Here is a 26,572-nt window from a genome sequence, read left to right as displayed (position 1 = left end):
ACTTCCAAGAGTTGTGCCCTTTTATGACCCTCCCGGCCGCCATTAATATTTCGAGAGCCCATCGAGGCTAGATGGAGAGAGCCAAGGAGCAGGGAGACACATTAGTAAGCGGCAGTACTTCGAACGCAACGGGCCCCGTGGAGGCCTATCTATCTTGGCCATGCCACATGTGCTTCCTCACCCGGCTCAATGACATAGTGAGATGGAGACGCTTCCCACGATCAACCGTACGCGGCGCCGACTCCGCGGGAGCTCCAGGGCTGGAGCACCCACGGCAAAAAAAAAAAGTGGGTGCTCAGCACCCACCAATCAACTGTGGTGGGAGGTGCTGGGGGGCAGGGCCATGGAAGGAGGGGCAGAGTGGGGGTGGGAAGAGGTGGAGCAGAGTGGGGCCTTGGGGGAAGGGGTGGAGCACCCACCCAGGAAAACGAAAGTCGGCACCTGGGTGATCAGCCGAGGTCTCTCTCAGGACAAGGGCCAGGGAGTGAACAGAGCACTGGAAGCCAGGGGATCAGCCTCAGCCTCGACTCCCCCATGTCCCTTTAGTGCGACCCATGAAGTTGCGGGTCTCCTGCACACCAGCCGCACCCATCCTAGCCAGCTGACCGGCTGGGACATCAAGAAGGAGCAAGGAGTCAGACACCAGCATCATCCGCATCACCTCCCTCAAACTCCACCGGCTCACAGGACCCACCGAGCCCCCACCGGAGACTGTTTAGAAACAGCGCTGGCTTCACCCGGCTCCTCAGGGGGGCATTGGAAACTACTTCAACTGCAGGAGTAGACAAGGGGAAAAACAGGAACCCAACAATGCTCCGGCGTCCCTCCTGGGCCAGGAAACATCCCTGTAGATTTACCCATTTGAGAGGCAGATTGTATAGTCGCACAGCCAACAGCCTCACCTCCACTCAGCAACACACCCGCCGCAGTGCAGCAGTCGGCAGGCAAGCTCCGAGCCCCTGGCTTGTGGGTCAAAGGAACCCAGCTGCCAGGAACCTCATGGAGAACCCCCCTTAGCCCCTCCATCAGGGGAAATTGGCAGGGACCAACACCACAAAGAACAAACCAAAACCAAAGCCAGCGGAATAGACCCCCAATCAGTGCACCCCGGCACACACTGAACACAGCCATGCTCCCAGAAGCTCCGGCAGGCCCTACCAAGAGGGAGATCCCTGTGGTCGGCCTGGAAGCTGGCCCCACTGAGCAGGAGCCATGCAGCCACCATGAGAACCCAGCCCCCTCTCAAGGGAGAATCCCTCCAGCCTGGCTGTGGAGGGGGATTCCAACCCGAAGCCACCCCTTACTCTAGCCAGTCATGATCAGAGTCTGTGCAGCGCCTGACACAACGGAGGCCCTGATCTCGATCAGGGTCCATGCAGTGCCTGGCACAATGGGCCCCGATTCTCAGCCAGGGTCTGTGTAGCACCTGGCAAAGTGGGGCCTGGATCTCTGCTAGGGCCTCTCGGTGCTTCCTGAACACCTTTGTTTCCCACCAATACCGGGAGGGCAGCGCTCTCTTCCTTGTAGGGAGGTCAAAGCAGATGATCTGGGTGTTCCCTTCTGGCTTTAACACATACAGGACTCCCAGCGCTGCCTCTGCCCGGCTGTCAAGAACCGGCTAGGGCAGGCAAAGTTTGGCACGGGGGGCCCAGGGGATGAAACCGCTCATGAGGGAATGGGCCTCTTGGTGCCACAGTGTTTGGGGCCCCACCTTGGGTGGCTTCTCACATAGGCCCAACCACCCAGCGCTCCCCCTCAGCTCAGCCTGGGCCTTGTTCGGCTGGGTGCTGGCGGGCGCGGCTGGGTTTCCCAAGCCAGCTTGTTTACAGAAGACATTGGGCGGGGGCCACTCAACCGGCTGGTTCCTCCAGTCTAGGAGGGGACAGGGCCTTGCGCAAAGCGCTTTGACGACGTGCCCTTGGTAGGGACCGGCCACGCCCTGCTGGCGTCAGCTGTGACAAGAGCAGCCAGCAAAGAGGGGGAAGGAAACACAGCATGGGGCCTGCACTCATCACCTGGGGACGTGCCACCACTCACGGCCGCCACCTGGGCAGGCCTGAGCCAAATCTAAACTGATCAAGCTTCTCGGGGAAGATTGCAGCGGACATACCCGTGCTACCTTTAACCTAGCCAGCCTGGAGCAGCAAGCTACAGGCTTCAGTAAAGACTTGACAAGCTCACCCAGACGCCGTGGTAATTACTTGAGGTCATCCTGCTCCAGCTAGCTTGCTTAAAGCAAGTTGGGGGAGGTCAGCCCATGACCGCACTCCAAGCGGATGGGTGACAGGAATGGAGAGAGATGTCCCACCCACCCCAATCTGGGCAGACCAGACAGTCTTGTGGTTAAATTCAAATCCCAGTGCTGCCACCTGTAAAATGAAGGAAATGCTTCCTGGATCCCCATAAGGCAGCTGGGAAGAAAATCCCTTTCTAGAACAATGCACTGACATGGCCACATATCTTACCAGTACTGGCTGCTTTAGATGCAGGCAATTATGGGCTCACCTGTGGCAATTGTTCTTCCAAAGCTTATTTATAGAAGCTAGAACTCTCCCTTCAGGCTAACGGCGTTAGGTCCCGACACCCAGCTCCTCAAAGAGATCTGGGCACCTCACTCCCAGTGGATATCCCATAACCACAGGGCCATCCTCCTCCTTTATTGAGCCATGCCTCAGTTTTCTCTCTCCCTCATGGGGGTTGATGGGAAGCTGTTTGGAGCAGATATAATCTCCCGTTCAGCCTCTGTAGATTCCTCCCCCACCCCCATTCTTCTTAAAAACCCCATGTTTTGTAAGATGCTCAGACAGCAGGTGGGGGGAGATAGATGCCCTCCGACACATGATGTCCCATAGTGGAATTTCAGGCCCTCCGTATATGTTCCTTGCTTTATACTCTTCACACAAGTCTCCACTTATCTGATGGGTCAGTGTACCCCTACCGCACTACCCAGGCTGTGGGGCCATCACACACATACACAGTCCAATCTCATGGCTGGCTTTGTTTTATTATTTCCACTTTTTTTAAATCCTCAAGATTCAGCAATAAAACACCACAATGATGATTTAAAAAGCATTTGTCACTCATTACTTCATGGTTACATCTCGCTGGGTTCTCTAACTTTTTAATAACAGGGGAAAATATATATTATTTCAGAATATTACAAAAAGATAAATATAATATAAAATTCTGTCTCGAATAAATAAGGTTCTATAAATAATTTTGGTTTTTCTTCTATCATTACAAAGGTAAACATGAGCTCGTTTGGTTTCCAAGAGCAACATTTAAAAATCAGGGAATAGTTAGCACAGAAAACGGAACATGAAAGATCTCATTAGGCCTCTGAGCTGCAAAGAAGACATCCCAAGCGACCACAGTGGGATTCAGAGCTCGATACCAGTGTTGCCAAAGCTGTGTGAGGTTAAGGGCAGTTCTGAAACCCCAAGCTTCGGAAGTCATGTGACCAGAGCTGTACTTTCACTTGCTTTTACAAGGAGAAAAAAAAAAAGCAAGTTTTTTTTTTTAAGCCTGCGGGGTTTGGGGCAGGGGTGGAGGAGAAACAGGAACCCTGAACATGGCAAATCCAAATGGATTTGTTGGTTTAAAAACCTGCAGTCTTTTAAAACCAAGCTCAAGATTTTTTTTTATTTTTTCGGAGGTGGGAGGTTATGAGTTTGCCCATATGGGGTTGGCAACACTGGTTGAAGTCCATTTCCTCCCAATTTACACTAGCTGCAAGCAAGAGAGGAGAGGCTGGGCTGGATTGGGGAGCACTTCACCACCTCACCTTGCAAGGCAAACTCAGTGCATCTCATCTCCCACCCCTTCACAAAGTTCTCACTACATGGCAAGGCCTGACCCGTTTAACACTATGGCTTTGGAGACCAACTCCCTGGAAATCAAGGTCAATCTTGCTGTCACATAGACCATTTGGATGGGGTGGCTAACGGGGGGGTGGAACAAAGACCCCTCCCTCCTCATGACCTTTAGATTCTGGAAGGGCGGGGGGGACACCACATCTTTATTGCAAACTGCCTGACAGTTGAGTGCTGCCTTCCTGCTCCACCCAGAGATACTGATGGCTCAGATTGTCTCATCTTCCCCTTTAAGGCATTAGAGCATAAATACTGCAGTAACACTATGTCTTTGTAGATTAATCCTGCCCCCTTCCTCTCCCCCCCACATCTTAAAGTAAGAGTTGTTTCATACCAATTAAGTCTAGTTGTTTTCAACCTGTGATCTGCCAACCCTTGGGGGTCTGCAGAAGACAATGTCAAAGAATTCCAAAGGGATCTACACCTCCATCGGTCATTTTTTAGGGGTCCACAAATAAAAAAAAGTTGAAAGCCACTGAATAAAGTGAACAGAGTTACTCTGGTCTCAAATACTAACCCTAGAGGAAGTACTCCAGTAATGAGCCAAAATAGGCCACTGCTTATTAAAGTGTTACTCCAACGTTAGGGACTGCTACTGGAAAAAATGTACATTTTTAAAATCAGAGGGTGATTTTTAAAATCAGTATTTCAGAAGGAGTGGAGGAAGCTTGTTCTTGGACACTCCTCCCAGTTCCTTATGAAAGGAGGTGAAGCAGGATGGATCCGAGCTCCCCCCAATCGCCCCCCACAAAAAAAAAAACAAAAACAGTTCATGGAAACCCTTCCTGAAATATTCACAGCATGAAATAAGGGTAAGGGCGGGGGAGGAAAGCAGCACCATTAGACCCAAATTTGGTCCACTCCAGACACCCCACATGCGGATGTGGTCCACCCCAACAATCTGCTACATATCAGGCATAAAACTGCACCCTTCCCCACCAAGTCAGTCTGTTTTCAGGGATGCAGGCTGGGCCCCCGGGGATTTCCTCTCACTCTCTGTAACAGAGAAGTCCAGTGGAAAGCGTGACATGGGGGAGGCGCGGAGTCCTTGACTTGAAGCAAGTGAGCACTCCCGGACGGATCGCGGGGGTTGGCAAGGCACTTTGGCGATATCATTTGGCACTTTAGGGTGGAGGAAGGCAGGGCAATGGTCCAGATACCCACACATGTGGCAACATTCAATTTTAGGTAGCAGAAGCAGGTTACTTAATGTGTGGCCACACCTGGCCAGGCAAGGAGTCTGCTTTGCATCCAGATGTGCACAATACCAGATACCTGCTGGGCATGTTCCCCCGCTCCTTCCCTCCCCCACTGTGGGGAGCTCATGTCCCACACCAGGGGAGGCCACCCCCAATCCCCTTCCACCCACTCCCTACCCCCCAGACAGGAGCAGCTTCTGCCAACATCTGGCTGGAGAGCTGCTGTCCTTCCCCAAACATCTGAACCAGCAGCTGGAGGGGCCAGGGGGCAGTGTCTGGCGGGACCTTGGAAGGAGGACCGGGGGGGGTCACCTTTTGCTCCAAGGGGTTGATTGCAACCCCACCCCATAGATGCATCTAACCCCTCCCGCACCCCATTAGATTCCCTCCCATGGCCTGGATCCTATTGCAAGCCCTCCCCCCGCCGCTCACTCCGACACGGAGATGCGGTTGAAGATGGGCAGCCGGCGGGTCCCATTCCAGGTCCCACTGGCAGGCAGCATCTCGAAGACGGGCGATTCGGAGCCGCTGAGGCTGCCCGAGCTGCTGTAGCAATCCTGATCAGAGAGCGAGTTGGACGAAGGGGTCCTGGGGAGGCCGGAGGCGACGGGCGTCCCCGGGGCGGCGGCGAAATAGTCCCGGGGGCTCTCAAAGGTGCCCAGCCTGGCGGTGCCGCCACAGCGGCAGGTGCAGCACCCGCCGGGGGTGGAGGAGGCAGCCAGGGCTTCTCCCAGGGTGGCCATGCGAGGCACAGGCTCAGAGTTGAGGCGGGTAAAGGATTTCAAGAGGTGGTCACCGGCAGGAGGCGGGGAGATGGAGGGCGCCCGGGCGAAAGAGGCCAGGTCAGAGATGCCAGGCGGCGGGGAGCCCTGGCGGCCAGCAGGCACCCCGGTGTAGCTGAGACTCTGGCGCAAGAGTTGCGGGGAAGCAGCCAGCCCCCGCTCTTCCGGGTAGTGAATGAAGTGGCAGCGGGAGCCATAGGGGCATTCGCCATGGAGGTAGAATTTGTGGCACAGCTCTGTCTTGTACTTGGGGTGACGGCTCAGGCTCCGCAGCTCCCCGGCCCCGTGGGCGAACTGGCACTTGGCCCCGTACCGGCAGCGGCCCGTCTCGCTGTAGGTGCGGCAGAGCTCAGTCTTGTAGCGGGCCGAGAGGGCGGGGGCCGGTGGGGGCTGCAGCGGGGGGAAGCCGGGCGGGGGGGGCGGCAGGCTTCGGCCCTCGACCAGGCTGAGGGATCGGTCGGTGCGGAATGAGAGGCGGGGAGCCGCCGGCTCGGGCAGGGAGAGCGCCTGCTCCGTGCTGGGGCTCCAGAGCGTGCGCAGGGGCCAGACGTGGGAGTCACCACTGCCCCCCAGGGGCTCGGAGCCGGCCGGAGCATCCCGCTCCTCACTCAGATTCAGGGTCAGGAGGTTCTGTGGAGTGGAGAGAGAGGGAAGGGGGGGGCATTAATGTCTGGCTTTCAAACAAAACAAGGTGGAGGCACGTAGGAGATACCCCTGGAGATGGGCACTGCCCCAACTAGGTAACCCCCACCACCACTTTGCCTCCTGCAAGCTTGGCACCTGGCCCTCCGGGGAGGGGGGTGGGTGGGGCGAGGCTGAGCTCGGTGGTGACTCACAGGCCCTTCGATGGCACACAGCCCAGGGTTATTTATAAAGTACTCTGGTTGGGCCCAGGAAGGAGGGTTTTATACTGGCATGGACCCCCACCCCCAACACACACACACACCCACCCACCCTTCCAAAGCAAGGGGCCTTCCACCAGCCTGCTGCATGGGAGGGGGGAGCAGGAGTGATTGCAAGGCACCCGGAGTGGAAAAGTGAGGTGCCCCCAAGAAATCCATGGGTGGGGGAGGGGAAGAGAAAAGGGAAGTGACAGAACCGAAGAGGGGGCAGATTCCCTTAGGGTGTACTGTTGCCTGGTGTAAACCTAAATGGGGAACTGCCCTTTCTCTCCCATACCCCCCACCCTCAAGGTCCTCCACCGATTCAGAGAGGAGCCCTGCTCAACCCTCCCCCGCACAGTCCCCTAGCTGCACCCTCCAAGGTCCTGCTGCACTCAAAGTTGCAGCATTTCCCCCCCTCCCAGGGCGGAGAGTCACCCCCCCCCCCCCAGCAGCTCGCTATCGCAGCGGGGAGCAACGTTATTCTAGGCCACTTTAACCCTTCCCTGGCCGCTGGGAATTTCTCTTCCCCTTCCCCCCGCCGGGGCAGGGGACCCCCCAGGGACAGGGCCGTCTCTCGAAATGCTTTTGTAAATGAACCCGAGCGGCCAGACAATCGGCACCGGATCGCGAGTCTCCCCCAGCAACCCCCAAAATCAAGCCATCGCCGGGCAGAGGGGAGACGGGTCGCCCCCCAGGCCAGCAGAGGCGGCCCCTGGCTGCTGAGTTTAGGGGGCGGGATTTAGGGGGTCCTGCCTTTAGAAGCAGTTCCTGAGGGCCCCCCCAGGCCCCCAACTACTCTTCATTTACCGAATGGGGAAGTGATGGGGGGGCGCAAACACAAAATCAGCCCCCGATTTGTTCGCTCCGCTCTTAACGGATCCGAGCAAAACGAATTCACTCCAGCGAGGATTTCGCATTAAACAATCCCCCCCCCCCCCCGCCAGCTGGGGCCAGCCCTCGAGAATCGGAGGTCTGGGGAGTCACTCACACAAGCCCGCTCAGCTCCGCGGCCTCAAAAACTTTCCTTCCTGGGGCCCGAGACAAGACACCCCCCAATAATCAAAACGAAGCTACGCCAAGTTCCCCCGCGGCGAGAACTCGGCCAGACCGGCGCCCGTGGAGAAGCAAACCGAGCCGAGTTTGCAACTCCGGATCCGACCCGCTTTAGCAACTTTCTGTCTTTTTCCAAAAAAAGGGGGGGGGGGAAGAAGGCCAGATAGAGCCGAGATCTTTTCGGGGGGGGGGGGGCTGCTTTTTAGCGCCCCCCCCTCCGCTTTTTGCTGCGATTCTGCGCAATCGAGTGACCCATCTGGCTCAGCCCACAAACAAACTAAGGGCGGGGTGGGGAGGGGGGAGATCCACAGCTGTGAGCTTTGGCAGGAGAAATCACCCCCCCCCCATAAGTCAGTCAGCCTAGCTTAGGGGAGCCGGGCCAGCCCAGGAAACTCAGCCCACACCCCCAAGAAAGGAGAGATCGCCTCTTACCTTGTACAGGGTTTTTACATCCACCATGGAGCTCATGGCGAATCAGGAAAGGAGTGAGGAGCAGCTGGCGAGTGGAGTGACTGAGTCTGTCTGTCTGTCTGTCTGTCCTCCCCCGGGTGGGAGCCGCTTTAAGCCTCCACGGCTTGAACTGAGCCGAGTTGAGCTGGGGGGGCCCCTTGCCCGGCTCCTTATATAGGCGAGCCGGAGGAAGCGGGGATTCTTGTAGCTCCGCCTCCCATGAGCTCATCTCATTTGAAAAAATAAATGAATAAATGAATAAGCCAGCAAGCCCTGAGAGCTGGCGGGGCGGGGTGGGGGACGACGGAGGGGGGGGGGGTGTGGATGGATGGCCGTGGGAAAAGACCAAACCAAAGGTGGAGGGAAGGGGGAAGCCAGGGAGGAAAGAGAGAGAGAGAGAGAGGGAATGAATCCTTAGAGACTAACAAATTTATTAGAGCATAAGCTTTTGTGAGCTACAGCTCACTTCATCGGATGCATTCGGTGGAAAATACAGTTGGGAGAAGTGAGCTGTAGCTCACGAAAGCTTATGCTCTAATAAATTTGTTAGTCTCTAAGGTGCCACAAGTCCTCCTTTTCTTTTTGTGAATACAGACTAACAGGGCTGCTACTCTGAAAAGAGGGAATGAATGAACAGATGGTGGGAGGAGGAGGAGGGGGGGAAAGGGGGGGAACAGGTCCTGGAAGGGGTCAACATAGGGTGACCAGACATCCCGACATTAGGGGCTTTGTCTTATATATGCAACTAACACCTCCCCCCAACCCCCAAAAAACCCAACAACAACTTGCTACCTGGTCACCCCAGGTAAATTTGGTCACTCTAGGTAAACATTAGCTGTCGGGGGGGGGGCTGTTTGGCTCTGCTGGGTGCAAGATCAGGCTCCTCTGGGTGATAGGATTTGTTCCCATCATCCCCAGGGGAGCCTGGCAAGGTTAGAGGCCTGGTTGAGCTGTTTCGCGGTCAGGGGAATAAAATCTCCTGTCTCCCCATCAGCACTGGCAGTTTTCATTTCCTCCAACAGAGGTCGCACGGCGTCATCCTTTCACGCTGCCTCTTGGTCCCCAGCCAAAGGCCGCAACCCGCTCCGGCTGGCTGTGGGGCTGGCAGGCCCCAGGGCAGCTGGCCGGCCCCAGGGCAGCTGGCCTGGAAAGTTGGCCTGATCGCGCTGCAGGCGACACAGTCCAGAAGGCACCATAGTACGAGCCGGGCCCCTGGCCACGCACACCAGGGTGGCCTTTGGGCTGCTCTAACTTGTGCCCCGCACCCTACAGGTCAGGCTCTGTGTAACTCGCAATGTCACGATTCTTGGGCAGTCTGGGACATGAGCCCAATGCTGTGATTTTCCCAAGAGCGGGAAGGGCATCCCCTGGTTCCACCTCGCCAATAGGGGAAAAGTCACGGCCGCTGGCTAATGGGACCCCTCACACACACACATGCACACAAACACACCTGCTGGGGAGCTGGGCCAGGCCGGGGCGCCTAATCGCCCAGTTGTCAGTACCCCTCAAGAAGCAACACTGGCAGCCCTGGGCCAGACTGGGCTGGCCAGCCAGAGCCATCTGGTGGCATTCAGCGTCCCGGCCCACCACTGCTCTGCTAATGGACTCTGGGGGGCAGAGAAAAGCCATAACTCAGTGCACTCCAGTCACGCCCCCGATCTGCCATCTATGGACCCTAGGGAACAGAGAATAGCCACAGCACAGTGTGCCCTGGCTACACCCCCAACCTACCCCCCTACCCTGGGCGCTAGGAGCACTGGCCCAAGTTGCGTCAGACTTTCAGTTCTCAATTTGCTACTCAGGGACTGTTCACCGTGCCCCTTGCCCTGAAAGTCGGGGCTGCGTCAGCACCCGGAAGTAGGCAGTTTCCAGAAGCAGCGCAGCATGCTCAGCGCAGCGAGTGCTCTGTCTTCCCCTTTCTTGCAGCGAGGCGCATCGTCAATGTAACACCTTTGGGAAACAAACCAAACGAGCAAGCGGGAAGTTTCCCACGCACACAATCGCGTGCCGGCGCACCCCTCTGCAGAAAGACAGCAAAATTGACTCGGCCCCGAGCCTCAGGAAATAACAAACCTCAGCCAACCAGTAGGGCAAACCTAGACTGTCCTGTGCAGTCCCTGCAGCATTATGTCTCTCGCCAGGGCTTTCACCCGTCTGCTTTCAAACAGAGGCCTAAGCCAAGAGCAGCCTGGTACAGCTCCTGCTGTGGGTGAGGGAGTGGGATCTAGTGGTTAGAGCACAGACTTGTGAGGCTGAACTCCTGGGTTCTATTCTTGACCCTGAAAGGGGAGCGTATGGCCTACTGGTGACCGCAATCATCCCAGGACTCCTGGGTTCTATCCCCAGCTCTGGGGGAGGAATGGGGTCTGGTGGTTTGAACTAGGATGACCAGGTAGCAAGTGTGAAAAATCGGAACGGGAGTGTGTGTGGGGAGGGTAATATCTAAGACGAAGCCCCAGATATTGGGACTGTTAACCCTATAAAATTGGGATATCTGGTCACCCTAGTACGAACACAGGGACTCCCAGGTTTTGTTCCTGGCACTGGAAGAGTAGTCGAGTCTAGTGGTTAGAGTAGGAGGTGGGCAGGTAGACAGGATGCCTGGGTTATTTGGCTTCCTCACTCATTTGTGGCACAAACAAGGCAGAATCTAACCTCCTGTATATACAAGAAGCCATCCTGGCAGTGTTACAGTGGAGCTGTCTCTGGGGAGGAATGTAGCAGAGGTGAATAACAGTAAGGAGTGAGGACAGGACACGGCCAGGAAAGCTGGTTTCACTGGCTACCCGGGAATCCCCAACGGCACATTCCACAACTTGTGTTTATGCTGGCTGCACCCCAGCTATTCCTCGATTCTGGGAAAGCCCCTTGGGGCCATGGGCAACTGGGCATATCTCAGAGCAGCCACTGGGATGCTCTATGTTAGGTAAGCGGATGTGGGGGAGATCCCCATAGCTGAGCCATTCTTCTCAGATTGAAGTGTCGATAGAGGCGGGTTTGGAACAAATAGATAAATTAAAAGTAATAAATCGCCAGGACCAGATGGCATTCACCCAAGAGTTCTAAAGGAATTCAGAAATGAAATTGCACAACTACTAGCTGTGGTATCCTGTCACTGAAATCAGCCTTTGTACCAGATGATGAACACAAGCTAACATGATGCTGATTTTTCAAAAAGGCTCCAGAGGTGATCCTGGCAATTACAGGCCCGTAAGCCTAACTTCAGTACCAGTCAAATTGGTTGAAACTATAGTAAAGAGCGGAATTATTAGACACATGGATAAATACGATTGTTGGGGAAGAGTCAACACGACTTTTGTAAAGGGAAATCATGCCTCACCAATCTGCTAGAATTTTTTGAGGGGGTCAACAAGCATGTGGACAAGGGGGATCCAGTGGACATAGTGAACTTAGATTTTCAGAAAGCCGTTGACAAGGTCCCTCACCAAAGGCTCTTGAGCAAAGTAAACTGAGATGGGAGAAGCGGGAAGGTCCTCTCCTGGCTTGGTAACTGGTTAAAAGACAGGAAACAAAGGGTAGGAATAAACGGTCGGTTTTCAGAGTAGAAAGAGGTAAATAGAGGGGTCCTCCAGGGATCTGCCCTGGGATCTAGTACTTTGCATGGGCATAGATGACACCGGGGGTGATCTTGCAGGGGGACCAGTGAGGGGGCAACGTCTAAGTAGGCTGGGAGGGGAGCCCGCACGCCCTCTCGCACCCCTGGAAAGACGAAGAGCCCTGATAGGGCTAGGGCTTCCGGTTTGGCTCTGCATCAGGACCCCAGGTTTCCAGGCCGTGACTCACTGGCAACACTTCCCGATGAGCCGGGAAATCCCTGATGAATCAGCCGTGAAAGTCCAAGGATCAATAACAACAACAAGATGCTATAACCAGACAGCCCCGGGGAGGGGATACCCCGACTCTGCAGGGGAGGGTGGGACAGGGATAGCTCAGATCCGGTAGGGAGATTGGGATATCCTGGGTCAGAGGGGCGGGGGGGAATGGGGTTATGCTGAAGAGAGAGGGAATTTTCTGGCTCTGAGAGGCCGGGGATGGGATTGGGGGCGGTGGGGGGGGGCGGGATGGGGGTTGTCCCAGGTCTAAGAGGTCCAGGATGGGATGGAGGGGGGGATGGGGATTGTCCCGGCTCTGAGAGGCCCAGGATAGGATGGGAATGGGGGAGGGGAATTTCCCTGCTCTGAAATGCCCAGGATGGGATGGGAGGATGGGGGTTTCCCTGGCTCTAAGAGGTCAGGGATGGGATGAAGGGGGAGATGGGGATTGTCCCGGCTCTGAGAGGCCTTGGATGGGATGGGGGGATGGGGATGGTCCTGGGTGTAAGAGGCCCGAGATGGGATGGGGAGTGGGAGTGGGGATGGGCATTGTCCCGGCTCTGAAATGCCCAGGATGGGATGGGGGGGTGGGGATTGTCCCGGGTCTAAGAGGCCCGAGATGGGATGGGGGGTAGGGATGGGCATTGTACCAGCTCTGGGAGGCCCGGGCTGGGGTGGAGTATCAGGGCTTCACAGCTGCTGCCTTCTCACAGTCTGGTGAATGTCCCAAGACCTGGAGCCAGCAGGCACCTCATCTCCAGGCATGGATCCAGCCCATTCGGGAATCTGATCCCACTCAGGCAACTTCCCCAGCGCTAGAAAGGTAGCAGGGCCCAGAGGCTCAGGCCCCGCTGCAGCATCAGGATGCCTGGGTTCTATTCACAGCTGCTCTGTTGATGACCTTATACAAGCCTGGTCCCCTGCCTCAGTTTCCCCTCCCACCCAGCTGTGAGCTCTCTGTGCCGTGTATTTGAATGTTCTATTTTAAACCACAGTGTTCAGAAATCATTTGAAATCTCGTGTCTAACTTCCCCTGACTCTTGGGAGCTCCAAGCCACAGTTCTGATCCGTTTTTCTGGGGGTCTGGATCCTCTGTTCTGTGGGTTCTGATGTGTTTTTCTGGGGTGGGGGATCCAGATCCTCTGTTCTGAACTGTCATTCGGGGGAATCGGCTCTGTTGGCCAGTTGATCAGCATGACTGCGTTCAGTGGGGAATGGTTTCTAACCGCTGGCACTCGCTTGCTCCCCAGGAGCCGGGTGGGCTGGGAGAAGGGTCTGGCTCTGGTTCAGGAGAAGCGTGGGGGAAGCCAGCGGCCCTCGCACACTTCCTCTGCTGCACCTTTTGCAGCCAGGCTGTTGCACAATCCACCCGCATTCCCAGGAATCTCCCAGTGCCAGGAGGCGATGGGGGTGGCCCCCACTCAGCCAGCCCCCAGGGTGAAATGTCCCACTTTGGAGATGGGCTGCACATGGCTTCGCTAGTCTGAAATGGGTCTCCAGGGCCAGGGAGAGAACCCAGGAGTCCTGACTCCCAGACTGCCCCCCTCCCTTAATTTAAAAACTAGACTCCATTCCCCTCCCTAAGCCGGAGAGAGAACTCAGGAGTCCGAGCTCCCAGCCCACCCTGCTCTAACCACTAGACTCTGCTCCCCTCCCAGAGCCAGGGAGAGAACCCAGAAATCCTGACTCCCAGCCCTCCCTGCTCTAACTACTAGACTCCGCTCCCTCCCAGAGCTGGGAACAGACCCCAGGTGTCCTGACACCCAGCTACCCCTATTCTAACCACGGGACTCCCCTTCCCTCTAAAGCTAGGAACTAAACCCAGGAATCCTGACTCCTGATCATACCCCACTCACCCGAGCCCCAGCCTCTACATCCTACTCCTCTCCCAGAGCTCGAATAGATACCCAGAGCCCTGATCCGCAGCCCTGGCCTTGCTCTAACTAGGAGGTCATGCTGATTCCCTGAACTGGGAACAGAACCCAGGAGTCCTGACGCCTGGTGTCATCTGCTAACTGCTAGTCCCGACTCCATCTTGCCAGCCAATGTTCCACCAAGTCCGGCATCAAGCACCAGGGCACGGCCGATTCCTGGTGCTTTGGAGAAAAGACACCCCCCCGGCGCCCCGCACACAAGGCACCGGGCCACTTAGCCAGTGCCGGCTGGCGTCTGTCCTGCTGGACACACTTGGTTGCCTGAAGACATGATCTGGAGATGGTGGGGCTGATGGGGGCATCCAAGCCAAGACATTTGCCAGAGGGTAAAACCACGCAGGGAGGGGACTTCCCAGCTAGCGGGGGTGAGGGGGGAGTGCTGTCACACTCAGGATGGGGTGCGGCTCTGGGCTGACGTTAGGAGGCAGATTTGTCTTCCTGATTTTCAGCTGCTCAACTCAGCCCATGGCCCAGGAGTTCTCCTGGATTTTGCACCGGCGCTGGGCTCCCACATCGCTTGTGTGACGCTTGCTGCCCTCTCCAGCCGGCTAGGGGCTCCATCCCATCCTGGCTGACGACCTGGCCTCATTTCTTCAGGGCTTCCGAGCTGGGCTACAGCGAAGCCTACCCACCTGGGCGCTCGCCCGTCCTCCGCTCTCTGCATCGGCCTCCCAGCCCGTATCAAATCAAGTCTGATCTTCTTTCTTTGACCCCTCTCTAATATACACACATGGCAACGGGTCTAGTGGGCGGCAAACCAAAGCAACGATCCTACCAAAACAAGACCCTCCATCGCGCCATGTGCACCTCCCTCTGGGGAGCGGACGAGAGAACAAATGACCCACAGCACACGTGCGGTCCCCTGGCGTAACGCCAGGTTGGGGGCTGCTCGGATACTGCGATGATCGGTGGGGTATAAAAACCCACACGGAGCAGACAAGGATGCTCTGAGATGAACACTTGGCTGCCCTGAAACATGGGGATAGAATCTGATTGGCACGGATTCAGAGGGCCCGACTACGCCGCAATAAAAGACCAGCTGTGCGCGCCAAACCTCACAGCCCGGGTCAGCTCTGCGATGCGGGGGCTAAAAATTGCCATGTAGACGCTCGGGCTCAGGCTCCAGGACCATCCCAGCATGTGAGCCCGAATGTCTACACTGCAATTTTACAGCCCCAAATCCTGAGAGCTCTGACCTCCTGTATAACACAGGCCATTAAGTACCCCGGATGGATCCCAATAACTTGTGTCTAGACACAAATTGCGCTAACCCAGGGTCCCAGGATTCCAAGAAGGTGAAACCAGGACCCAGGGTTCAAGCCCTATTGCTTGGCAGGGTAGACACAGCCCCACGGGGACTCATGCTCTGGCAGAAGTATCCTACAGGCTGAATTTCTTTGTCCTCCGGACAGTCAAGTTTGGTGGACACTCAAGTTTCCTCACACTGCACCACGAGCCACAGGCTAGAGCGGCCACATTTGGGGAGGGTGCTAGGAAGCCCGGGATCCAGCTGGTTGGACCCAGGCCCCCATAACACAGTGTAGGTTCTACTAACCCTGGGCTTATGTTTCAGTGTAGACAGAGCCTGTGACTGTCCGGTCCTCCTTGGTATTTACTCTTCTGCCAGTCTTTGGTTTTCAAATTTCATTGCCCACTATTTTATATTTACTTCCGGATCGTTGATGAAAATGCTGACTAGAGTCGGGCCTGGTGCCGAGCCTGGGGAACCCCGCTAGAAACACCCCCATGGACGGCTGCTTTTTGAGATCTGCGGTCACCTGGTCTTCACCCATTTAACGTGGATACCGTATCCTATGCCTGGGCAGAGCTATTGTCTGCAGCGGCTGCACTCCTAATCTCCGCAAGGTCGAATTGAAGGGTGGAGCACCCATTCAGGAGGCAGAAGAGCTGCCTCGGCCCCGATTCACGTCTGCGAATGGAACCACTTTTATTCCGAATGAGAGCGTTCACACAGAGGCTTAATCTGTTTAACTAATCCAGTTTAATGAAAGTCATGCCGATAGATTGCCCCATACATATCAGACCACAGCCTAATGCCCTTTTGTGCCTCTGTCGCATTTTGGGGGGCCATCCAGACCGGTGAGAGATTGCGTCACCACCCGCCCTGTAACCCTGGGCGCCTTGAAACCCTCTCCTCCCACAGCGGTGTTGTCTGGACGCCCTCCAGCATGCCTCGAATGTCTGTGTGTCTGGTAACCCTGGTAATTCTGGCTCCAAAGGCCGGCTTGATACACCACAGCCACTAGCCTGGAATCCACTAGCCTCGGTTACTATTATCTAAGTGCCCTCAACACAGTCCTCTGGGCCCAGATTTCCCCCAAATTCATCCAGACCTTGGCGACTCGGAGACATAATCAGGTTCGTTTGCTCCTTTCAAGAGACAGCTTGCCCTGTTCCCCGGCCTTAAAAATGATTTTCACTCCAATGCAATGCTGGGTGGTGCTTTATTAACAACAGAGTGGAGGGGAAGTGATGCCAAGTACGTGAATCAAAGCAGAGACGGTTACAAGCGAATAAAAGTGAGAAACGCGCGGCTAAAACGTTGTTTCCGATGGTTTCGCTCTCCAATTACTCCTGGTCCAGCACAGATGACTGTCTCTCTGTCAGGACCTGCCATAGGAGTTCCAGGGGCCGGTTCCCCTTGTTTCCTTAGATGAAAGATAACTTAGGGGTTCACTGCCCCCTCTCCTTATAATTTGGCCTCTCTCTCTCAAAGTGTGCAGCTTCCACCCCCCCTTGATACTCCACTCCAGCTTTGTTTAGCTGTTATGTAAATATCCCTTCATTGTCTCCGGCCAGAGGACCAAGCGGGTTAGAGAAGCAAAGGCACAGTTCTTTATGATCTAGTCATAGGATCATCCGGCTGGAAGGGACCTCGATAGATCATCTAGTCCAGTCCCTTCTTCTGAGGCAGGACTAAGTATTATCTAGATCAGGGGTGGGCAAAGTTTTTGGCCCAAGGGCCACATCTGTGAATAGAAATTGTATGTTGGGCCATGAATGCTCACAAATTGGGGGTTGGGGTGTGAGAGGGGGTGAGGGCTCTGGTTGAGGATGCAGGCTCTGGGGTGGGGCCAGAAATTAGGAGTTCACGGTGTGGGAGGGGGCTCCGGGCTGGGGCAGGGGAGTGGGGTGCGGAAAGGGGTGCAGCCTCTGGCTGGGGCTGTGGGATCTGGGCTGGGGCTGGGGATGAGGGGTTTGGGGTGTAGGAAGGTGCTCCGGGCTGGGACCGAGGGGTTCAGAGGGTGGGAGGGGGATCAGGGATGGGGCAGGGGGTTGGGGCATGGGGAGAGGCTCAGGGGTGCAGGATCCAGGAGGCGCTTACCTCAAGTGGCTCCCGGAAGCAGCGGCATGTCCATTCTCCAGCTCCTATGCGGAGGTACAGCCAGGCGGCTATGCACGCTGCCCCGTCCACAGGCGCCGCCCCTGCAGCTCCCATTGGAGCAGCCCCCAACCCTGCACCCCAGGTGGAGTGCCGGCCTGTGGGCCGTAGTTTGCCCATTCTTGATCCAGACCATCCCAGACTGGGAGGCTCTAAAAACCTCCAGTGATGGAGATTCCACCACCTCCCGAGGTAATTTTGTTTTAGGGACAGTCAGGAAGTTTTTCCCAATGTCCAACCTAAATCTCCCTTGCTGCGATTTGAGCCCCTTGTTTTGTGTCCTGTCCTGGGTGGTTAATGAAAACAATTTATCGCCCCCCCCCCTTTATAATACTCGTTTATGTACTTGGTGACTTACTTCACACACACACACATCTACTCCCATTGTCTCTTCTCCAGACTAAACAAACCCACTTTTTTTAATCTTTCCCTCCTGGGTCATGTCTTCCAGAGCTTTCATCACATTTGTTGCTCTCCTCTGGACGTTCTCCAGTTTGTCCACATCCTTCCCGAAGCCTGGCGCCCCGCGCCGGACCCAGCACGCCCGCTGAGGCCGGATCCGTGCTGAGCAGAGCGGAAGAATCACTTCTCAGAATCAGGGCTTGCTTACCACACGCTTGCTAATGCAGGCCGGACTCATGCTTGCTTTTGTGTATTTGTGTTTTGTATGGGACTACGCTGTTGACTCACACTTGGTTTGCGACCCCGTCATGAGTTTCGATGGGGCTGTTTATCGAATAGGTATGAGGCAGTCTCCTTGTCACTGGCCACCCTGCTGCGTTTGAGTTTAAGGCCGGGGCAGCCCCTGTCCCTACGGGGTTCAAATGCAGCCATTAAAATAGACGGGCGGAGGACAAGCCAGCCCCTCTCCTGCCGCGTTGCCACATTTTATCCCACCGCGAGACAACTGAGCTGTGTGGCGATACTTTTCAGATGCTCCCTCACAAGGCCTGGGTGGGATAAAGAGCACGGCAGCGGGCGTTGGGTGCGAACACAGGTGTGTCCAGGGTCACAGCCGATCCTTGTCCCTTTGCCAGCTTTCACCTCTGCTTGTCCTAGAGGTGACAGAACACAGAGAGGAGAGATTAGCACCGTGGGGTCAGCACTGACTGCGAGGGCAAAGCGCCTCCACTGAGCCCCCCACCCTGCTCCCCGCAGCTCAGCGCCCCCTACCCCGCTCCTCTCAGCCCAATGCCCCTACTGAGCTCCCCACCCCGCGCCTCGCAGCGCAGCGCCCCTGCTGAGCCCCCCACCCCGCTCCCCGCAGCGCAGTGCCCCTGCTGAGCCCCCCATCCCGCTCCTCGCAGCCCAGTGCCCCCTACTGAGTACCCACCACGCTCCCCGCAGCTCAGCGCCCCCTGCTGAGACCCCCACCCCGCAGCGCAGCGCCCCCTACTGAGCCCCCCATCCCGCTCCTCGCAGCCCAGTGCCCCCTACTGAGTACCCACCACGCTCCCCGCAGCTCAGCGCCCCCTGCTGAGCCCCCCACCCCGCTCCCCGCAGCGCAGCGCCCCCTACTGAGCCCCCCATCCCGCTCCTTGCAGTCCAGTGCCCCCTACTGAGCCCCCCACGCTGCTCCCCGCAACTCAGTGCCCCTGCTGAGCCCCCCATCCTGCTCCCCGCAACCCAGCGCCCCCTGCTGAGCCCCCCACCCCACTCCCTGCAGCTCAGCACCCCCTGCTGAGCCCCCCATCCTGCTCCCCGCAGCTCAGTGCCCCCTACTGAGCCCCCCATTCTGCTCCCCACAGACCAGCACCCCCTGCTGAGCCCCCCATCCTGCTCCCCGCAGCTCAGCGCCCCCTACTGAGCCCCCCACTCGGCTCCCCACAGCTCAGCACCCCCTGCTGAGCCCCCCACCCCGCTCCCCGCAACTCAGTGACCCCTGCTGAGCCCTCCACCCCGCTTCCCGCAGCTCAGCGCCCCCGCTGAGCCCCCCATCCTGCTCCCCGCAGCTCAGCGCCCCCTACCCCGCTCCTCTCAGCCCAATGCCCCTACTGAGCTCCCCACCCTGTGCCTCGCAGCGCAGCACCCCTGCTGAGCCCCCCATCCCGCTCCTCGCAGCCCAGTGCCCCCTACTGAGCCCCCCACCCCACTCCCTGCAGCTCAGAGCCCCCTGCTGAGCCCCCCACGCTGCTCCCCACAACTCAGCGCCCCTGCTGAGCCCCCCATCCTGCTCCCCGCAGCTCAGTGCCCCCTACTGAGCCCCCCATTCTGCTCCCCACAGCCCAGCGCCCCCTGCTGAGCCCCCCATCCTGCTCCCCGCAGCTCAGTGCCCCCTACTGAGCCCCCCATTCTGCTCCCCACAGCCCAGCGCCCCCTGCTGAGCCCCCCACCCTGCTCCCCGCAGCTCAGCACCCCCTACTGGCAGCCCAGTGGGTGAGGTTGCGTAAACGGGTAGCCAGAAAAGCAAGCGTCAGCAACATGGCTAAAAGTAGCAGGGCCAATCGCAGTTGAAACAGAACTTGGGAGAGCACAGTGCTCTGATCAGTCACATCCGGGCTAGAGATGAGGAGGCGGGGCCGGTCGGGGCCTGGCCTGAGTGCAGGGGTGGCGGGGGGGGGGCGTGTAGGCACAAGTGTATGGGTTTGGGGGCAGGCGGCCCTGCGTGTGCAGGGTTGTTTGACTGCAGCCCTGAGGCCCCGATTCCCCCCACCCCCAGTCCATAGTCCCTTAGCAGTCTATGTGCCCTGATCCCCACCCTACCCTATATGGGGCCAGCTGCAGGCCCTGATCCCCACCCTACCCTGTATGGGCCCAGCTCCAGGCCTTGATCCCCACCCTACCCTGTATGGGCCCGGCTCCTCACCCTAATCCCCACCCTACCCTGTATGGGCCCAGCTCCAGGCCCTGATCCCCACCCTACCCTGTATGGGCCCGGCTCCTCACCCTGATCCCCACCCTACCCCTGTATGGGCCCAGCTCCAGGCCCTGATCCCCACCCTACCCTGTATGGGCCCTGCTCCTCACCCTGATCCCCACCCTACCCTGTGTGGGCCCCGCTCCAGGCCCTGATCCCCACCCTACCCTGTGTGGGCCCCGCTCCAGGCCCTGATCCCTACCTCATCCCCAAGAAGCCAGGCTCCTGGCCCCCATCCCCCCACAGGCTGGGCTCCGGGCCCTCATCCCACCACAGGCTGGGCTCTGAGCCCTCAGCCCCTCCTCCCGAACGTGGAAGGCTAATTTTAGCAGGGAATGGCAGGAATGTGCTGATAACCAGAGGCAGCTGTGGGGAGGGTGTATGTGTGAGTGCAGGAGACAGAGTGGATTGATTCCCACCCCTCCCTGAGGCCCCCCCCCCCCGCTGGCTTCTAGGAGCTTCCAATCGCCTTGGGCTGAGTCAGCATCCGGCTGATTCCACAGCTGGCCTCCAGATGTGCATCCCTGCCAGGAGGAGAGCTGGGGAAATGGCCCCTCCCCTTGCCAAGCCCCGGGCCCTCTGCCTCAGGCATCTCACATTGCAACACAGACCCCGCCCAGGTGGCACCATTGTGCCTCTTTCTCTCAGGCAGGGAAACTGAGGCACAGAGAAAGCTGGGGACTCGCCAACCCCCCCAAGTTACATTAGACCCCACTAGACTAACTCACTAACCATTAGAACTCCCCCCGACTAACCATTAGACTCCGCTGCCCTCCCCGAGGTGGGCTAGAACCCAGGAGTCCTGACTCCCAGCCCCCCTCTGCTCTAACCACTAGGCCCCACTCTTGCCTCTGAGCCAGGAACAGAATCCAGCAAGCAGGACTGTCGATCAAGACTCCTGGATTCTATTCCCCACTTCTGGGAAGCGGGTGGGGTCTAGTGGCTAGAGTGAGGGTGGGGGCTGCGAGCCCAGGACTCCTGGGTTCCAGCCCTGACTCATGGGGTGACCACGGTGGAGTCCCTCCGCCCCCCCACCATGCCTCATTTCCCCCCTCCATCCAGTTAAGGATAATTGTAATGAGGGTTTCCATCTGTGACAGGCGGAGGGTGGGGAGGTGCTCATCTGCAGCAATGGAGACTGCTTCCAGGTGAGCCAGTTCTCAAAACCCTCTTCATCCACACACAGCCCTCCCCCCACGGCCTGCCCCATGGGCAGGGATGCTGGCCTCCGCCCCAGCAGCCCCCCATCTCCGGCAAGAGAGGGAGAAAAAGCACCTGAGCCGGTCTGTTTCCTTGTCAGTTTCAGGGCTCTCAATGACATTACTAGAATGTGTGTGTGTGACATTAATAGTGGGATGTTGTTGGTGTGTGAGAGACATTGACAGTGTGATGTTGTGTACATGTATGACATTAATAGTGGGGTGTTGTGTGGGTGTGACATTAACGTTGGTGTGTGTGTGACATTAATAGTGGGGGGTGTTAATAGTGGGGTTTGTGTGTCTTACATTAATAGTGGCGTGGGTGTATGTTGGGGTACCAGTGGTAAAAAGAAACGGAGTACTTATGGCACCTTAGAGACTAACTAACTCTGATTACCAGTGGTGTGTGTTACATTAATAATGGGGTGTTATGAGTGTGTGTGCATGTGAGACATTGACAGCATGATGGTGTGTATGTGTGTGACATTAATAGTGAGGTGTGTGTTACATTAATAAGTGGGCCTGTGTATGTGGGTGTGACATTAACCATGGGGTGTTATGTGATGTGACATTAGCAGTGTGTATGTGTGTGACATTAATAGTGGGGCATGGGGGTGACATTTACAGCGGGGGCAGGGGGAGGTATGCACACATCCGTCTTTGCATGTGCACGCGTGTGTCTCCGCACACAGGTATTTGTGCAACCTTGCATCTGATTGTGTCTCTACGTGTACACGCGCCCTGCCGCCACCTCCTGGATGGACTCAGAGCGGCTCAGCTGTGTTTCCTAGCCCCCTTTCTGGCTGGCCCCGAGGGAGATTCCCGGAAGGAGCTCTGTGGTGGGGGCGGGTGGTGAGGAGCGTGTGGGCTCTGGGTTGCGGGAAGGTCTCTCTGAGTCACTCTGAGCAGAGCATGATGCCAGCTGGGTTCCCTTGGCCAGAGACGCTCACCGCTACGAATGCGCTGGGCCTCCCGCCCATCCCACCGCCCGGGGAGCTTCTGCTGGTGCTGCATGGCCCCCGCTGCAGCCTGCAATCACATCCCCCACGTCTGGGGAAGGAGGCAGAAGGGATGAGTTCAGGCCTCCGGGATGTCAGACAGCACAGTCAGTAACCTCAGCCCTGACCTGCGTCACCCACTCGCACTCAGCCCAGCCGGTGCCCCTCAATCCCGACCCGCAGCCCTCTGCTAGGCCAGCCCTGGGCTCCCCCCATTCCCCACAGTCCTGACCCGCAGCCCCCTGCTATCCCGACCCAGAGTTTCCCCCACCCCCAGCCCTGCCAGTGCCCCACAATCCCGACCTGCAGCCCCCTGCTAGCTCAGACCTGGGCTCCCCCGATTCCCCACAATCCCGACCTGCAGCCCCCTGCTAGCCCAGCCCTGGGCTCCCCCGATTCCCCAAAATCCCAACCCGCAGCCCTCTGCTAGCCCTGCCCTGGGTTCCCCCCAAGATCTGCCGGTGCCCCTCAATTCCGACCTGCAGCCCCTCTTGTTATTCCAGCTCTAGGCTCCCCCCGACCCCAGCTTTGCTGGTGACCCGCAATCCCGATCCACAGCCCCCGGCTAGCCCAACCCTGGGCTCACCCCATTCCTTGCAATCCCGACCCACAGCCCCTCTGTTATTCCAGTTCTGGGCTCCCTGGAAATGCATCTTCTCTCATTAGTGGCACATACATATCAGGGGAGGACCCTTCCCTCTCCTCCAGGAAGGGCTGGGTGGGACTTGGGGCAGGTCCGACTGCCGGATCAGATACTAGAACCAATGGGTCAGACCTGCAGCTGGTGCAAATCAGCTCCACTCTGCTCAATGGAGCCATGCCGATTTCTCCCAGCTGGGGATTTGGATCCATTGACGCCACTGGAGTGACACCGATTTAGCCCAGCTGGGGATCTGGCCCCAAAGACTCCATTGGAGTGAAGCTGATTTATCCCAAGTGGGGATTTGGCTCCATCAATGCCATTGGAATGACACTGCTTTACCCCAGCTGGGGATCTGGCCATATTGATGCCATTGGAGAGACGATGATTTATGCCAGCTGGGGATCTGGCCCCGTTCTCTCCAGCCAGGAACCCCAGCCCCCTGAAACCACTTGGCGAAAGAAGCGGTGAAGAATGGGGGATGTGTTCAAAGCAAACAGCCCCTCCAACTTCATTCGGTGAAGCCCCCTGTGGTTATTTCATGCCCTCGATGGTGCCCAGTTTCTCAGTCCAGCTGTTGGGACCAGCTCCGGGGGGGGCGGGGGAACTCAGAAGAGGTTAAGGGAGCAGGGAGATCGCGTCCCTGCACTGGCTGGTTTGCGGGATGAACTAGAAATGTTTCCCAAGTGAGAGCAGGGCTGGGGCCCAGGGCGCAGTTGGGAGGAGACGGGGAAATTGAAAGCTCCCCCCAGAAGTGGTCATTTGCCCAGAAGAATCGAACCCCAGCGGCTTGTGAATTTGAACCTACGTGCTCCTCTGAGTAGGGGAGGGCTGGCTTGGGGCTGGCCTTTCACAAGAAAGTCAGATGGGGGGGTGGTGGTTCAGCCCCTCAGTTTCCAGCCCCGTTGAGAAATTCCTGGGCTGTGTCCCACTACTGGAAAGGTCTGGGAGGGCGGCTGGGTTCTGTTCCCAGCTCTGGACGGGGAGTGGGGGCTAGTGGTTAGAGCAGGAGGGATCTGGGAGTCAGGACTCCTGGATTCTGTTCCCAGCTTTGGGATGGGGGTGGGATCTAGTGGGTTAGAACGGGGCTGAGTGTCAGGACTCCTGGATTCTATTCTCAGCTCTGGAAAGGGAGTGAGGTCTAGTGGCAGGAGCAGCAGGGGGGCTGAGTGGGTTCTGTTCCCAGCTCTGGGAGTGTGTGGGGGGGGTAACTGGGGCATGCACTGACCCTGCCAACATTCCCCAGAGTCTCAGCTTTTGTTTATAACAGACAGGAAGCCTTCAGCAGTTACAGTTGCCCCCCAAAAATAAAAATCTCAAAAACATCACTTGAGTTCAGCTGAGGAAGTCACATTCACCTGAGTTTGCAGAGAGCCTGAAACAATAGCGCTGAGGGGTCCCTTTCATGTTGGACTAGATGGGTCCCGTGGGCTGACTTGGGCTGGTGCCGTGAGATTCATGTCGTGGAGAATCCAAGAGGCTCTCGATCGTTCATCACCATCCCCATGGCGCGTCCGCTGGGGCTGTTCCCTCCGCCCAGGCATGACAAAGTAGGGATGTCTTGTAATATTTTTATGATGCCCTTCTGTGCCTCTGCCTGCCCGCCTAGCTAGTGGGATGGCTTGAAGTTTATGGCTAAAACAACATGAGTAAATGGGTCTTAGTTCAATGCGCGCCATCAAACCGTTCTATGGTGGCAGAATGGAAATTGAGCAACGAGAGGTTGCTAAAAATGGAAACATGGAAACAGACAAGCCTCGCTGTGTGTACTTATAATTGTAGGTCGCTGGCAAGGGAGGAAACGTTAAACCATCTGATGGAGGAGAAGAAAAGGGTAAGATGCCATATCCTCGGTGTCTGTGAAACCCGACAAAAGAAGAAGTGAGCTGTAGCTCACGAAAGCTTATGCTCAAATAAATTTGTTAGTCTCTAAGGTGCCACAAGTACTCCTTTTCTTTTTGCGAATACAGACTAACACAGCTGCTACTCTGAAACCGACAAAAGAAGGAGTTGGAAGTCAACTGGAAGGATGAAAGCGCTGTGGGGCTCGGAAAAGGAGATGGTGCTAGAAATGTTGGAGGAGTCGGATTTATCATCAGGAAGGATTGGTCTTCAAAAGTCAGATCATGCCCGCTAATATCATCACGTATCGGTGTGCTTCATCTTCAGACGGAGTCAAAAGCTACCCTCAAGGCCATCCAAGCCTACGCTCCCACAAGTGCAAGTGAGGACAAAGAAGTGGAAGAATTTCTACCAAGAGCTTGAAAGAGCCCCCGCGCAAAAGTCCACTTACACGATCACGATGGGAGATTTCAATGCAAAGGTCGGGCGAGGGAAAGCTGGCGAAAAGTTCATAGGGGGATACGGCAGCGGCGAAAGGAATGAAAGAGGAGAAAGGCTGGTCGCGATGGCAGAAACGAAAGAACTGTACGTGGCAAACACCTGGTACAAAAAGAAGGCTGCAAAAAGGTGGACGCGAAGAGCCAGAATGAAATTGACTGTATTATAGTTAATAAAAAGCGCATTGTTCAGACGTCTCTGTGGTGCAGCCTTTCAACACCGGCAGTGACCATCGCCTGCTTAGAGCGAAGTTGATTTTCAATGCCGCAGTGGAGAAGGCGGCGTTACAGATGGCAAACAGGAAACAGCGGCTGAAGACATTTGATGAAGCAAAGCTGAAGAAAGCAATTTCTGGGTTTGACTGGAGCCAGATGGAAAAGCGTGATGAGGACTATAGGATCTTTGCTGACAAGCTGAGATGTTGCATAAAAGCAGCTGAAATTGAAAAGCTGAAGAAGGCGAAGGGAAGAATCTCGAACGAAATGAAAAGCTTGTTGGAGAAGCGGAGAAACATGCAAAGGAGCTCGGATAACAACCTCGAGTTCTCCATTCTGTGCAAGCTTATACGGCGAAAACTGAAGGACGACGTGGAGAACTTCCGGAAAGAAAAGCTCCTCAAAACAGCCGAATCACGCAAGAGCCTTAGGACATGCAAGTGGGAATTGACACAGTATCGACTGAGCATAACAGCATTGAAGAACAAGGACGGAGAGACAGTAATCGACAGAGCAGGGATGGAAGAGGTCTGCAAGGACTTCTATACAGAACTGTTCAAATCAAGAATCAACGTCCCTCCCAATGCTCCAAGAGTCAGAAGAACGTGTCCCCACAGTAATCGTCAGTGAAGTCCAAAGCGCACTACACCAGATGAAGAAGGGAAAAGCTCCAGGCAAAGATGGAATAACGTCAGAAATTATTTCTGCAGGAGGCAAAAAACTTTGGAAGGCCCTCGCTTTAAGATTTAGTCAATATCTTGAAGAAGGAAAAATACCATCAAGCTGGAAGGAGTCGAATACCATCTTGTTGCACAAGAAGGGTGATCAAGAAAATCTTAAGAACTACCGCCCTATATGCCTGCTTTCTCACATCTACAAGCTTTTTACAAAAGTGATAACGACCGACTCTCAC

General features: G+C 56.5%; 1 protein-coding gene across 2 annotated transcripts; it reads right to left on the bottom strand.

Annotated features, from left to right (window-relative positions):
- Positions 1 to 2,983: 2,983 nt before the first annotated feature.
- On the bottom strand, positions 2,984 to 18,496 carry ZFP36 (ZFP36 ring finger protein). Of its 2 annotated transcripts, none has more exons than XM_043501314.1 (3): positions 18,484 to 18,496; positions 8,223 to 8,308; positions 2,984 to 6,483 (listed from the first exon to the last, which is right to left on the bottom strand). In XM_043501314.1, the coding sequence occupies exons 2-3, from the start codon at positions 8,256 to 8,258 to the stop codon at positions 5,500 to 5,502; spliced, it is 1,020 nt and encodes a 339-aa protein (XP_043357249.1). In that variant the 5' UTR covers positions 8,259 to 8,308; positions 18,484 to 18,496; the 3' UTR covers positions 2,984 to 5,499. The 2 variants fall into 2 exon arrangements, with proteins under 2 accessions (XP_043357249.1, XP_038238166.1); XM_038382238.2 differs by lacking the exon at positions 18,484 to 18,496 and adding an exon at positions 16,622 to 16,635 and having other exon boundaries at positions 8,223 to 8,329.
- Positions 18,497 to 26,572: the final 8,076 nt, after the last annotated feature.

The sequence above is a fragment of the Dermochelys coriacea genome, chromosome 23 (genome assembly GCF_009764565.3).
Source record: "Dermochelys coriacea isolate rDerCor1 chromosome 23, rDerCor1.pri.v4, whole genome shotgun sequence".
NCBI classification, from domain to species: Eukaryota; Metazoa; Chordata; order Testudines; family Dermochelyidae; genus Dermochelys; species Dermochelys coriacea.
The sequence above is the reverse complement of the archived record's forward strand: the minus strand, read 5'-3'. Positions and strand labels throughout refer to the sequence as shown.